The sequence below is a fragment of the Nyctereutes procyonoides genome, unplaced genomic scaffold (genome assembly GCF_905146905.1).
Source record: "Nyctereutes procyonoides isolate TBG_1078 unplaced genomic scaffold, NYPRO_anot_genome, whole genome shotgun sequence".
NCBI lineage: Eukaryota > Metazoa > Chordata > Mammalia > Carnivora > Canidae > Nyctereutes > Nyctereutes procyonoides.
In genome coordinates, this window is record NW_026575142.1 from 23,533,261 (window position 1) to 23,547,883 (window position 14,623).

The 14,623-nt window shown below is 35.4% G+C and overlaps 1 protein-coding gene across 1 annotated transcript in view; it reads left to right on the forward strand.

The window, feature by feature from the left end:
* The window catches only part of IFIH1 (interferon induced with helicase C domain 1), a 57,603-nt gene that overhangs the window by 19,584 nt on the left and 23,396 nt on the right, over positions 1-14,623 (forward strand). The window contains exon 4 of the mRNA XM_055307884.1: positions 8,754-8,858. Coding sequence (XP_055163859.1) covers positions 8,754-8,858 — 105 coding nt within the window. The remainder of the gene's footprint in view (positions 1-8,753; positions 8,859-14,623) is intronic.

Sequence of the window (14,623 nt, forward strand, 5' to 3'; positions counted from 1 at the left end):
ATTTGAATAATTCTCAGACTACTAGTAGAATTTTAATGCTATATGTTGTAATTCTGCTTTCTAAAGTCACCGGTCATCTCTTTAACAAGAAAACATTGGTCTGTGCTGTTTCTCCATACCACACCACCCTAGAAGACATCAGGGGGGACACATTCATTTTCTTATGTTGAACACCTTTTAGTTACAAAGTTATCTGGATTATTTTAATTCTATAGGCTTACAGTAAAATTGATTGTACAATCATTTTTAATTTAGTAATCTGCTATTACTGCTTTCTCAAAACAAGCAGTTCTTTGACAGTAGGCTATTTTAGGAATCAATGTCTTGTAATAAAAGTAAATCAGATGAGATCCAAACAAAGTAAAAATTTTTATTTATGATGAACTTACTTTTATGCAGCGTTTCGCATAAAATCTCCCAGACTTCTTTTATCGTTCTCTGTTGCATCTTCCTGTTATGAAACTAGAAAATGCAAGTACCCCAGGTTGGCCAGCAGAGGGCGCTTTTACATTATAAAGAGAATGGAATTCACTGTTCAGTGTGGAAGGTTCTAATGTAACTGTAGAGTGTGCCATGTGTGAATATACAGTGCGCATGACTGTGAATGCATGTGTATATTTTGATTTATATATTCGTTCACGTGAAGATTTTAAAATTCCACCCCAGCTAATGAGCTTACCAACCTGCTTGTTTTCAGACTTTAATACCTTCTTTTTCATATTCCCCCATATGTTCCACTCCTTAGGTTTATCCGGTGACATTATGCTTTGGAATATATTGTGGATATATTTTGCATAGATCATGTTCTGTAGGAGGGGTTTAAAAATTGACCTTTATAAAACAGCCTCCTTCTCCCTGGCCCAATCTGTTATAGCACTTTTTTTGTTGTTGTTTTGTTTTGCCTTTTTATAGACCAAAGTCCAATCTTAGATTTGGTCTATACTAATTTCTGTAAAAATGCCACAAAATTTATCCTTGCACTTGAGGACCAGAATAATGTTTTATGGCACCAGCCTCTAGAAATTTAGAGATTTTTAGAATCTCTAGAAAAAAAAAATACCATATAGCACTTGAGACCTTCGTGGGAAAGATAATTGATATAGCAGCACACGATAAGGTTATGTCAGAATTACCCAGACTATTACAGGATTGGTTAGATTTCAGGTCCTTTACTCCCTTTACTTCTATATTTTGCTAATTTTAGTTACATTAATTATTGGGAACTAGAAATGCTACTGAGGCAATCCAAAAGGCAAATATTAATTTGATCTGAGAAAGAAAAAGAGAGAGAGAAAGATGACAAGAGAAAGAAAGATATGCTGAAGTCAGCGTCGGCTGATGTTTTATGTAGGTTTGTATTTTATTCGAAGAAACCTACCATCTAGGTTAGTTATATGACTTCCACTTGCTTAATAGTTCTATGAGGGTTATTGTTCATCTCTCAGGATTAAGGGCATAGGTATTTTGACAAAAAGAATCTCCTGGGTATACAGCTAAGACATGCCTGCCTTTATTTTCATGACATCCTTTTATGGCTACAAGCCTAAAGCTTTTTTTTTTTTTTAAGCACCTTTTTTAACAAAGGCAACAATCTTAATTTTGATTTGATGCCTAGGCCTTACCTTCTCTATTTTGGCATGTGAATGAGCACTAGAAGCCAGAGAGTGAGTTGGGCAGGTCTTATTATAGAGAGAACCAAGTACCAGGGTATTGCCCTCACCCTCAAGGAGTTTATAACCCAATCATCTACCCAGAATGAAAGAGAAAGTGTTAACAGATAAGGAGGGAAGACTTGGTAAGGAAGGAAGACATAGAGACAGCCTCCCCTCAGGAGGAATCCGAGACATCCGTTCATCCGGTTCTGTGTTGGATCTGTGTACGGTGGTGTCAAGGCAGCATTTTCGACCGCATGGGCAGTATGGGCAAATGAGTAGGTTTAGGAAAATTCAAAATATGTTTAGGGCGGGAGTGTCAGTGAGGGGGGGCTCTGCATATGTGGGAGCAGGCCTTTTATGGAAAGTCTCCGTACTTATACTCAGTTTTGCTGTGAACTTGAAACTGCTCTGAAAAATAAAGTCTCTACAAAATGAATCCAACTAAAATAAATACATCAAAATCCAGCTGTAGCAAACACAGCAAAATGATACAGAAAAATGTGTGTAGAGGAATAGTTTGATTTCGGGGGGGGGGGAGGTGGTAGGAGATAAGACTTCTCAGATCGATGAGAGCTAATTGGTTTCTCTGTGGTTTTTATAAATGATTTCCCTATGGAAAAATACTCTTCCAAGTTTATCATTCATTGTTTGGACAATTATGAAATACTAGCACAATGCGTATCCGATCATGTCAGATGATGACTGTAGGAGAGTCCTTCATAGGAGGAATGCATACTGTGGGGAGCTGGAACTGGCTTTCACTGGCTTGCCAGAGCCAAATGCACACATCTCTTCTCAGCTCCACTCTGTGACATCACGCTGGTAGCTTGAAATCAACCCTGGCGGGAATATTTACACCATGGAAATTAGCAGATACTTTTAAATCATGTCTTGTTTTATTATTTTTTTTCCTCAAAGAGCCCACCACCGAGCATTTACCAGGACACTCTTAGATGCATCTCTCCCCATACTTTTCTCACATTTGCTTTAAGCCTGCTTAACTTGAATAGCTCTTCCTGCGGGGTGCTTACCAGGCAAAGAAGTTTCCAATTCATCTTCTATCTTGCCGTCACTAACCCTTGTTACTGCCAAGACTTACTTCCCATGTGGTCATCTGGCTTTTCACTCATAACTGATTTACTCTGGGCCTTTTTTGCCTCTGTTACTGACTGGCAGTGAATGAATGGGACACTCTAGTAGGCATGGTTATCCCCACAACCCTGTATTTTAATAACTATTTTTATATATCGAGACCCAAGTCCAAAGGCTAAAGGGTATACATGATACAATGTAAGCCAACACTATTACTTACACACAATTCAAATTTAATTCTGACTGAAACATTTCAGCAGTATAAATTCTATAAACAGGAGCAAGGAGCTCCATGGATAGCCATGTGGGCCTGTGGCTCTAGGAGAGTTTTTTCTCTTTGGGGAACTCATTTCCTAGAAGCTTGGATCCAGGAGAGAATATGCAAGGTGGGTGGAGGTGGCTTCTCTCCATTCTGCGGGAACACATGTTCCCTGGCACAGAGAGCAGAATCTGACAGACCAAAATGTGAGCGTGTGTGTGTGTGTGTGCGCGCGCGCACACGCACAAATCCATATACATAGAGCTGAAAATAAAAGTCATCTATTTCCTCTCAAAAAAGATTAAGGATAAGTTATTTCAAAAGAAAAGAAGGAGTGTTTGAGTGTTAGGATAGTTTGCATTTCAGAAAAAAAAAAAGACAAGAGGTCTTAGCAATGTGTCTGATCCAATTATAGGAGCCCACAGAAAAGCACAGAAAGATTCAAAGGAACCCACAGTAGGAGAAGATTCCAGAATAACTTTATTGGTGGTCTTGAAGAGCTTGGCTAGTATCTCTCAATGAGACAGGAGAGGAGGAAGGGAAAAGAAAGAGGGTGATCAAGATGCATCTTAGTCCCAAATGTACTCCTCACAAGAAGCCTGCTTTTTCCATACGGACAATACTCAACTGTTGTTCATTTTCAAGTATCAGTAAGAGCTATTGAAAAAGATAGGACCTAAAGAAAGAAAGAGACAGGAAGAAAGAGTATTAGTAGTAGGGAAGTAAGCACACTTAGGAAGCCTCTGAAATCTTTGTGGGTGTGCCCCTACGTGCACACATGTTTGACTCTTCAGGGGTAGTCGTCTACATTCCAGACCGTGGGGATTATGAAACCAGGCAAAGGGAATCGCTAAATATGCGAAGCTAAAATGCATTACAAGGTCAGAACTAGAAAAAACATGCAAGTACCGTGACAAGTGAAATTAGACCATTGGCAGACCTTGGAAGCACTACGTCTCTGGTGAATGGGATCTGCTGGTGCCCTTCTTTCTCAACGTCCTCAGGGGCCCTGGCCACTTGGCGGCTTCCTGCTCTAATGCAAAACCACTTTTCCGCAAAGAGAATGTATGACAGCCTGAGGCAAGGGGTGAAAAAGAAGAAATATTCTGTGGAGTGAGAAATATATCTAGGCTGAAAATAGGAGGGACATTACCTGGCAGGAATAGAAGGAAGAACCAATTTGTAATCTGACCTAATGAGGCTTAACCCTTAGGTTGAATAAACAATGTACTTACCAACTAATTGTTATAATAGCATTTTCCAGCAGAGGGCATACTTTACATTGAAATAGATCTAAAAAGGCCTTCCACCAAGAGGTTGTTTTTTTTTTTTTTTATTTGAATTTTTTTTAACTTCAATATTTTTGGTTTCTAAATGGTTTAAAAATATTTTAAAGTATTTAAAGTCTAGAAGATGTTAAATGTGAAATTTCTCAGATTCTGTTAATATTTCTGTCTTATTAGTGAAAGATTCAAGTTGTGATTGAAAAATGAGGCATTTTTCCCATGGCTAATGGACTGGTCTTAGACACCATCATTGTAGGCAGAACTGTTCTTTTTTTGTGCTGTTTACAAAATTATTACAGAAAAATCCTATCTTTTAATTGGATGAGTATCGTTTTCCTTCATTCCAAAAGAGTTTGATATAAATAACTGCTTTTTTTTTTTTTTTTTTTTAACAGAAATTACCAGCATTTTCTAATCTATTTTGTAGCCAGCTTTGGTATTTTCCCAAGAGGAAATGACACCTATATAAAAGTTAACTAAACTTATTATATAATATAACTCCAATATTCAAAGCCCATTTAAGTAGCAACTTCATGAGAATTTAAGATTTGTTTCTCTTCAAGATTCATTTCCTCTATCTAACGGAATCATTCTCAAAATAAATGAGAAAGTAGAAACTACTGTCTATATTTTAAAAATTTTAGGAAAACAAAGGCTAAGTCACTTGTTAGCAGTGGCTGAGATCAGGTCTGGAGACCGATCTGTTTGACTCCATGGCACAATGTTCTTTTCATAGCAACACGCTGCCTTCAATTGACTATTTTACCTGATCTATTTTAAAATCATAGACATGACTTTGTTCATCAGGATGTAAGTCCAGATTGACATACTGTGAAAAAGTAGAAAGAATGAAACAAAATAATACTATATAAATCAGTTGCAGGAATTCTTGGCTTATAAATTTATAGCTTGGATTAATTTTGGCATCATAGAACCACTTGATCTGACCTCATGTGTATGTGTGTTTGTGTAATTTTTTAAACATAGTTTCTTTAAGTGAATGTAGGAAGAAAATCTCTGGGAAAGACATTCTTAATGTTATGGGAGATTCAATATATTTTCTTTTATTATTAAAGTTATTTCCTTTAGTACTTCTCTTTCTATGAAATAAAAGAAATTATATGAAATGCATAAGAATTCGCTGCCTAGGAAACAAAATTATTTTTGTGTTGAGAAAGTGGAGATTTTATATATCCTCAAAATGACAAAGAAATAGACCTCTATATATTCACTTTCATTTTCATAATTATCTCTAGCAGAATTATTCCAATTAATTTTGTTTAACAAGGATGGAAGAGCTCCTCTTTTATTTGCATGCAAAAAAGTAAATTTCAAAATAAATGTGGATGTTTAAATGTAAAGTAAACAAAAGTCTATCGACGAAATCAGAAATGTTAGCAAAATAATACAATCTCTCTACTTTTTTTTCCCCCTTGGGAGATAAACTGTTTCAAGATTGATAGAGAATTTGACATTACCATGAAAATGACTATATGCTTTTAAACAACGACAACAATAATCAACTTTCATTTCACTTAACACTTGGATATAGGATTGTTTGCTTGTTTATAAAGCTTCACACAAATCATCAGCCATGATTGGTATCAAATAAAAAGCACTAGAATACCAGGCTTGGATTCAGAAGATGAGGACTCCTAGCTGGGCCCCATTCTAGCTGTGTGATCAGGATAAATCATTTAACTTCTCTGGGCCTTGTTTTTTCAACTATAAAACTAAGGTGATAATGAGTATCTACCACATAGGATGTTGAGGTTTAGAGTGTAATATACATCTGTGAAGGCACTGAGCCCAGTGTCTTCCCGACACATTGCAGATTTGTTTGTAAGATCAAAATAATCCGTATAATAAACTTAATTAATAATACCCTATTTTTGGTAGCAACTTTCTTTATTATTTATAAATTAATCATGCATATTCCACTAAATTAGCTCCCCTAAACCTATCTATGTTAAAACAAAGCATGGAGAAAACCTCGATTTTACATATATACAAAGTAGTTTTAAGATTGTTGGTCAACTGCTAGTGGTTAGAAAATGCAATGAAAATCAAGTATAATTTCCACTTGTGTTATGCATAGTAGGAAACTTAAAGATACAGGGTTGGATTTTAGATAATACTTATCAGTATTTTTAGTATTATCTTCAGTTCTAATACCATATTTAAAACAACAAATGAAACGCATGTCAAAATTTACTTTTTTTTGCTTCAGGAGTCTTAGTCTATATTTCTAGATCTAGAATTATCCTTGCAATGATATTTTCTCCATCTCATTTTACACCTTGCCTTTTCCTTATAAATCATATTCTCTTTTCATCAGTACATCTGCCCAAAACGTTCTTCTACTTGACAGTTCTATCCCACACTCGCCTCTAAGCTTCTAACAAGGCATACCTCTGGGAATTGCAAAGTGCCATATTTAAAATCTCTCAGTGAGATATACAGGTTTTCCCGTGTGATCATAAGGGATTCCTCAAATCTGATTTTGAAAGCTAATCTATGACAACTGGTAGGCACAGTATTTTCACATTAGTATATTTATGTTGTGCTAATATACTTAAACAGTATGTATGTCCATTGAGAATTTTTCTACAAATCTCTTATCAGTTTTCTCTTAACTTTTAAGAAAGATGCCATCCATACATGTTTGATCAGCATTGGCTATGATTACGTTATATTTCCCGCTGACTAGACTTATCCAAGTTGGAAGGGAGATGTCACAGATGTTGCAGATGCTCCCAGAGTACTAGTCAGCAATAAAAAGGAATGTTCCTGATATAAACAACGTGGATGCATCTCGAACATCTTATGCTATGTCAAAGAAGTCTAACAGAGGCTACATACTGTGTGGATCCATTTATGAGACATTCTGGAGAAGGCCAAACCATAGGGACAGAAACCAAATCAGGGACCCCTGGGGGACGGCAGAAGAGAAATGACACCAAAGGAGCTTGAGCAGACTTCCGAGGTGACAAGAAAATCTTGTTTGTGATGGTGGTTGCAAAACTGCATATATTTGTCAGACTCATCAAACAAACCTACCTAAGAGAACAACCTAAAAAGAGTGATTTTTGCAGTATGTAAATTATACCTCAAGGTACCCACTTAAAAAAAATAAGTGGTTAAGGAAAAAGAAGATACTTGTAGTTTTGAGGAGTTGTACACTGTCTTTTTCCAGAGAAGTTTTATTGATAATATACTATGTGCATTTTTCAACCATTTCTATTTCTAGCCCTAAATGTGTGACATTCAGATTAGTTTTAAGTAGCTCAAGGCTACCTTCATGTAATTTATTCAGTGAGTTTGGGAGCTTGAGCATGAAATGAGAATTCTGAAACAAGTATAAATATTATGAAATGTCATTAATTGTAGGAAGAACATTATTTAATGGAACTCCTACCCTCATAATATGCCAACGACCTAATTTTTATTTCATTTTCCAGTCATCAGCAGTTAAGCTACAGTGCTAAGAGCTTATTGTACCTAATATCATTTAATGGTTATCAAATTCTAGGAGGTGAATTGTACTATCCCCATTTTAAATAAGGGCCAGCCAGGCTCAGAGCAACCTCAAGAGCAAATTTCACAAGTCCTGATTCCAGAGCCGACGTTTGTTGCCATCTTTCATTTACGTTTACCAGTTTCACGATAGTTCTGATCCTTGTGGATAAGATTGCATAAGTCCTTGGCAATAAACTGTAAAGAGGGAAGTCTTCCCTAGAGAGAAAAAAAGACCTTCAAAAGGCATTGATACTGAGTACTGAAAACCAAACATCGGGATTCACAAGTTAAAGGAACGCTCTTGCCATTCATCTTAACCGTAACTTTTTGATGGAAGCTTAATTTAATTGTAGTAAAGGAAGACATTTATTTCCAACCTCATATAAGCTTCCAGTAAAACTGCAATACCAGGCTTTAATGAGATTCTTTTTGAGCACATTCTCTTTGAAATTTTAAAGTTTTGTTTATCACTGAACTGTTATTTTCATAACCAATCAATAGAACCGTGTACTGTACTTTAATAAGTTTTTAAACCTTATTAATTCCCTACCATATTGTGTTAAAATAACTCAGTGGTTACTATAAAATACTTTCTGTTTCAGTGCCATTATCAAGCCTAGATTTTCTTTTCTTGGACAAAACCTCCACGTGGGGGGACAACCAAAGTCATCAATGTTTACAAGTTTGTGTTTGCTCTCGTATCAGATGTACGATACTTCAAGTAGGTGTATATGTTTGATTCACTACCCGCCAGCTGCTCATCCATAGTAGAGTTTTTAATTGTGGCTTGCCAGAAACTCTTACCTTTTATTCACAATTGTCTGGGTGTGCCTTTTCCACTTGCATTGAACTGTATGTACTGTGTGCTGTAGAGGTGTGCAGTTAAAATACGTTTATTCTCAGAAATATTTTAAAAATATTTTAAAATGTTTTCCTTTGCAGAATCAGACACAAGTTTGGCAGAAGGAAGTGTCAGCTGCTTAGATGAAAGTCTTGGACATAACAGCAACATGGGCAGTGATTCAGGCACCATGGGAAGTGATTCAGGTACTGCCTAACTGTTGTGTAAACCTTAAAAAGTGTGAAATAAGACGCCATATAGTGGAAAGCATGGGGGCTGTTCATACCCTCCCTAATGTATTTATGCAATTAAAGCAATTCTTTTCTACAGTTGAAGTGGTTTTGGAACTTTGCCATTCACTTTCTTTAAAAGTACAACTTATAAAAGTCTTAGAATCAAGCTCTCTAATTTTTGATCTAGTACTTATCTTTTTGGTGTAGATAAGAATATGCATATTCCACATTCAATCAGGTCATCTATTTTATTTATGCTATCTGTTTCTTAATTTGACTGCATTTAAATTATGTATTCAGTTTGGAACATGTGTTCCCAAACTCTACTTTTTAATTTTTTTTAAACTAAAATACATTTTAAATAAAAAAGTTAATACTATCAATAAGATAATTGTGACTCTAGATTAACTGCAGGTAACAAGAGTCCTTTTATTATTTATTTATTTTTAAAAATATTCTTTTATTTAAATTCAATTAATCGACATATAGCATAGGTACAGTTCAGTGATTCATTGAGTTGCCTATAACACCCGGTGCTCATTCCATCACGTGCCCTCCTTATTGCCCGTCACCCGGTTAACAAGAGTCCTTTTAAAATGAAAAACTAAAAATTACACATGTAGTTAAAAGAGATTCAATTGTCTAAATATCTCTGGCATAAAAGTAGAGCTTCCAAAATTATTTCTGTCACTAAATGAGAACTTTATTAGGTGTTTCCCTAATGCTCTATTAGTTGGATAGCACACCAGCAGTAAATGAGAGGACCTCCTCCCAGCCCCACACTTCAGCAATATTTCCTGTTACCGGATTGCCTAAATTCTGTCAGTATGGTTGATTTCATATGGCCTCTTTCTGTTGTTTGAGTGTGTAATTCCAATGATTCCTACTGAACTAGAATGTTAACATTTTCTAAGAGCTGATAGATCCTCGCATATCGGTTATACACCTTCTTATATTTGTTCTGTGTGTTTGAAATATTTCACGATTAAAATTAATGATTATAAACGAACAAAAAATGCTGTGCAACGTGGCCAGCTAAGAATCAGTGGGAAACCGGCAAATTAGGAAACACAAAGTACCTTGTTACTCATTTGTTCTGTGATTGAGTTGTAGAAACACTTGGAAAATATTGTGAACTTCAGATTCCCCCGCATTGTCAGGAGAATTCTAGAAATTTAGTCAGGAGAATCCTAAAGGGACAAAATCGTTTACATAAAAATGGTCATCTGCCCTAAAAGCTTTCCAAGATTTTAAAAGGTTAATTCATTTTCTGTTCACTGCACTCAGTGTTTATTAACTTATTGCCCTGTGCTTTTTTCTGTGGCTTATATTTGATTTTTCCAAACTTGTTATACAGTTGTTAGATTTAATAATTAACATTTCTATTAAATGTTATTGATGTTAGAACTCAGAGTATGCTCTAGCTAATATTTAACATCTTTATGGTTGTTTTAAGCTTCTGGACCTCATCCTAATTTTTGTTTGTCTAGTAAGGGCTTTTCAACAATATTCATTCCTTCAATAAATATTTAATGGGCATGCTCTGTGTACTGGGCATTTTGTCTATTTAGAGCTGCTAGCAAATGTAACTGTTTGCTGATTTTCAGTCCTCAATGTGGCATGAAAGACATGATAAATCTAAACGCAACCTACTTTTAAAAAGCAAATACATTTTCAAAGGCAAATATATTTGAAGATAAACACATTTTCAGAGGGCACCCATTGATGGTCTAGATGAGGTCAGTGCTTAGAAACAGAGAATTACTTTGCACAGTGTGTAGTAAAATTCTGAATTTATAAAATTATGAAATTCCTTTCCCTCAGGTGCATGATATAGACCAAAGTAGAAATCAATGCAAAAAAAAAAGGATTAGATAAATTACAAATTGGTAAACATATATTGAATTTCTGAAAAACATTACAATGTTTGGGATAATATCTTAAACTTTGAGGTTGACAAAAAGAGATTCTATCCCATATGTCCTTTCCACCTTCACCAATTATATAATGGGACATAAGGATCATGAATGTGACCCAATACTATAACATTATGTCCCTTCGTGGAAGTATTACATCATAGTAAAACATGATTAATGATGCTTTTAAAGTTTAAATATTCTAATTATGCTGTGGAAGGCTTTTTTTGTTTTTCTGTCTCTCATTTTTATAGAGATATACCGCATCTCACAAAGTGGCAATATTTTTGGCAATACACATTGGCCTGATATGTAGAAAGTGTTTCCTTACTATTTTGAGGTAATACCTATTAATATTTGTCCAGCTGGAATGGCGTGTTTTTCTGTAGTTACATACTATAGGTAAAGGAATACTTTGTCGATTTCAAACACATGCAGTGACAGACCTTTTCTCTCCAAGAATAACTCAGCTGTCAAAATCAATGTGAGAATGAAATGTGCCACATGGTGTAGTTCCAATAAAATGTTATTATTTAAGTCCTATTCGATTTTATTTTTTGACCATTTATATGGTACAGTATAATTTCAAGGTCTTCAACCAATATTTGTTATAGGGGAAGGGCACAACGTTATTCGAAGCTTGTGCATATTTTAAATACCATATTCATTATTGCATGTAATTGATTTTGCTTTTCAAAGCAAGCCAAAAAGAAACAAAAAACAAACAAACAAAAACCCAAACATTTCTTTTATAAAGGAAATTGGCTCCTAGCTCATTGACACCAGCCCAGTTCTCTCCTTCTGGTGACAGAGAAGAGAAAATTCTCTTTTCATTGCTTATGTGGATAAATTCTTCCATCCCTGTGTCAGAGGATGTGATAAGGCAAGAATCAGGCTGAATATTTAGCACTCACCCAGCTCTTCTTTGGATGCTGTTCTCACAATGAATCCAACTCTATTTTTTTTTCCCATTTTCACTCTGTGCTTGTCTTTCAAACTTAGGGCTACCTATCAAGTTTCCCCGACTTGACTCAAAAGTATGGATGCTAAATTGAGCTACCTGTCTAATAGCCAGATATTTTTTAGTGGCAGCAGTATAATATTTTAGGCTCTGAAGTCCCTGAAGACAAGGGCTATATGCCTGGGACTACATGGCATATAAGAAGTACTCCATAGAAAGGAGAGAAAATGAGTGGGAAATATCAGAGAGGAGTCAAACCATGAGAGACTCCTAACTCTGGGAAATGAACAAGGGGTGGTGGAAGGGGAGATGGGCGGGGGGACAGGGTGTCTGGGTGATGGGCACTGAGGGGATGAGCATTGGGTGTTATACTATATGCTGGTAAATTGAACTCTAATAAAAAAATACACACACACAAAAAGAAGTACCCCATAAATATTTGGGGCAGAATGAACTAGAAGTACATGATGAGTTAGGTGGCAGTGAAACAAGTAAGTTTGGTTCTAGAATCAAATTTTGAACATGATAGCCCTTTTAACATCTTAACTCACATTTATTAGTGCAATATGTAGAATGCATAAGTGTTTTACTCATTTGACTTAGTTTTAGATTACTTGGGAAAGAGACAGAAAATTGCTCTAAGTTTCTCTTTTTAATTTGTGTTACCCAAGGATACAGTAGTAAACATGAAAAACAAAAGGGAAACTGATTATTTAAAGGGGTACTTGTAACTATTTCAAGGGAAGCCAAATTTTGTTACTTTTTAAAATCCATGCAAAAATATACCTAGAGTGAAATTAAAGGGAATAATTTGCTAATCTCTTTTAAGGACTTTCCTAAATTAAATATCAACTTAGCAAAAGTAAATTTCTGAATCTTGATGCTAAACACAACTTAAAGTATATCTTTATTGCAAATATTCTTGCTCTTTTGGAAAAGCTAGGTAATCAATTCTCATAATATAGGTGGAATATTAGGATTTTTTAAATTATAAGAGCCACATAGCAGAGAAGTAAAGATATTCTTAAATAAATTTGAACCTTACATAAATATAATAGAAGATGAATTATTACAATTGCTGTAGAGTTCAAAACAAGCATGGAAAGCAAACTAGTAAATGTGTATCTTTAAATGTTGGTGATCTTAAATGGGTTTTTCCTGAAAATCATATTAAATGAATCAACAGAAGATCCAATGATAACTTAAATGGGGTTTTTCCTGAAAATCATATTAAATGAATCAGCAGATGATCCAGTGATAACTTAAATGTATTGCTTCTTTGTTTACTCATCCATACAGAAGGCAAATTTCCTGCCTGCCAGGTTAGTAGATGACTGACTCTTACTAAGTGATATTTGGTGTGAATTTTCCTACCTGTGCACATAGTACTATCGCAATAAGCTAAAACCCATTTAAATAGAATCACCCAGTTGCTGAAATGGAATCATCAGCAACTTTTGTGAAGTTAATGGGATTATATTAGTTTAGTTTTATTGCAATCATTGATAAGAGAAGGAATACTTCATGTGTAATGAAGTACTAAGTGCTGTCATTTCATTTTTTCTTATGATTGCTTAAAGCAAAGATGGGTTTTAAATTGATATAATATTTATTTTACTGCATTCCACATGATAGATTATACATTTCTAGACCTTTTTTTCCCCTGGAAAATATGATCTATTTCCCTATACATAAATATGATCACTTTTAAACAAAATACATTTAAACCGAGGTATGTTTTAACAATTTTATTCTATTGTTTAAAAAATTAGGGTATGTTAGTACTTTATGAGAATTTTAACTTTAAAAATCTATGTTAATTGGAAAGATTTTTAATATATCACATTTTGAGTTTCAGGAAAATATGGATGCATGGAGAATACATATAAGAAAGTGATAAAGATCACAATTCAAAACTAAATGCCAGAATTAGTCACAATTCAATTTAAACTAACAAAATTGCTTTTCATCTTTTAATGAAAACCTATCAGTTAAAAGTTTGCATGGGGGATCCCTGGGTGGCGCAGCGGTTTGGCGCCTGCCTTTGGCCCAGGGCGCGATCCTGGAGACCCGGGATCGAGTCCCACATCGGGCTCCCGGTGCATGGAGCCTGCTTCTCCCTCTGCCTGTGTCTCTGCCTCTCTCTCTCTCTCTGTGACTATCATAAATAAATAATAAAAAAAAAAGATTTAAAAAAATAAAAAAATAAATAAATAAATAAAAGTTTGCATGGGAGATTTTCTCCTTCTCCCTAAATATGGCTTCTGTTTAAAGCAGCTACCTCACATGGCAAAAATAGGATTGTTTTTGCCACTTTAGATATTTGAGATAGATAGATAGATGATAGATAGATAGATAGATAGATAGATAGACAGACAGACAGACAGGCTGGCTTTTGGATACTTTATTGTCAAAGTTTTTCTAATGAGGGAAAGCTCCATTAGCTATAATATCTTCTTTGCAATAAAAAGAAGGGAGGAGGTGGTACGGAACAATGGCTCCTGCTTTCCCAGTTCCCCTTGAATTATAGGTGATAAGACACAAGTAGGGCATAAGGGCTCAACAAAGAACTAGAAAGTCTGATGCATTAAGAATCATTACTGCCAATTCTGTACCACAGCCCTTTTTGCAATTTCCCCTGGCTTTGCCCACACTGTGAAAGGACTCTCCCATGTTGCCTCCCCTTCCTGTCCTCCATCCTGTTAATTCACTCCCTCTGCACCTCCATCCCCAGGCCACCTTCATGATGGAGTGCCTAGGTCGTATCCTGCAAATGCCAGCCTAGAGCTGATGCCCATTTGGTACAGAAACTAGAAAAATGGATTGGTTTGGACCACACATGAAAAGGAATTTAAACCGTG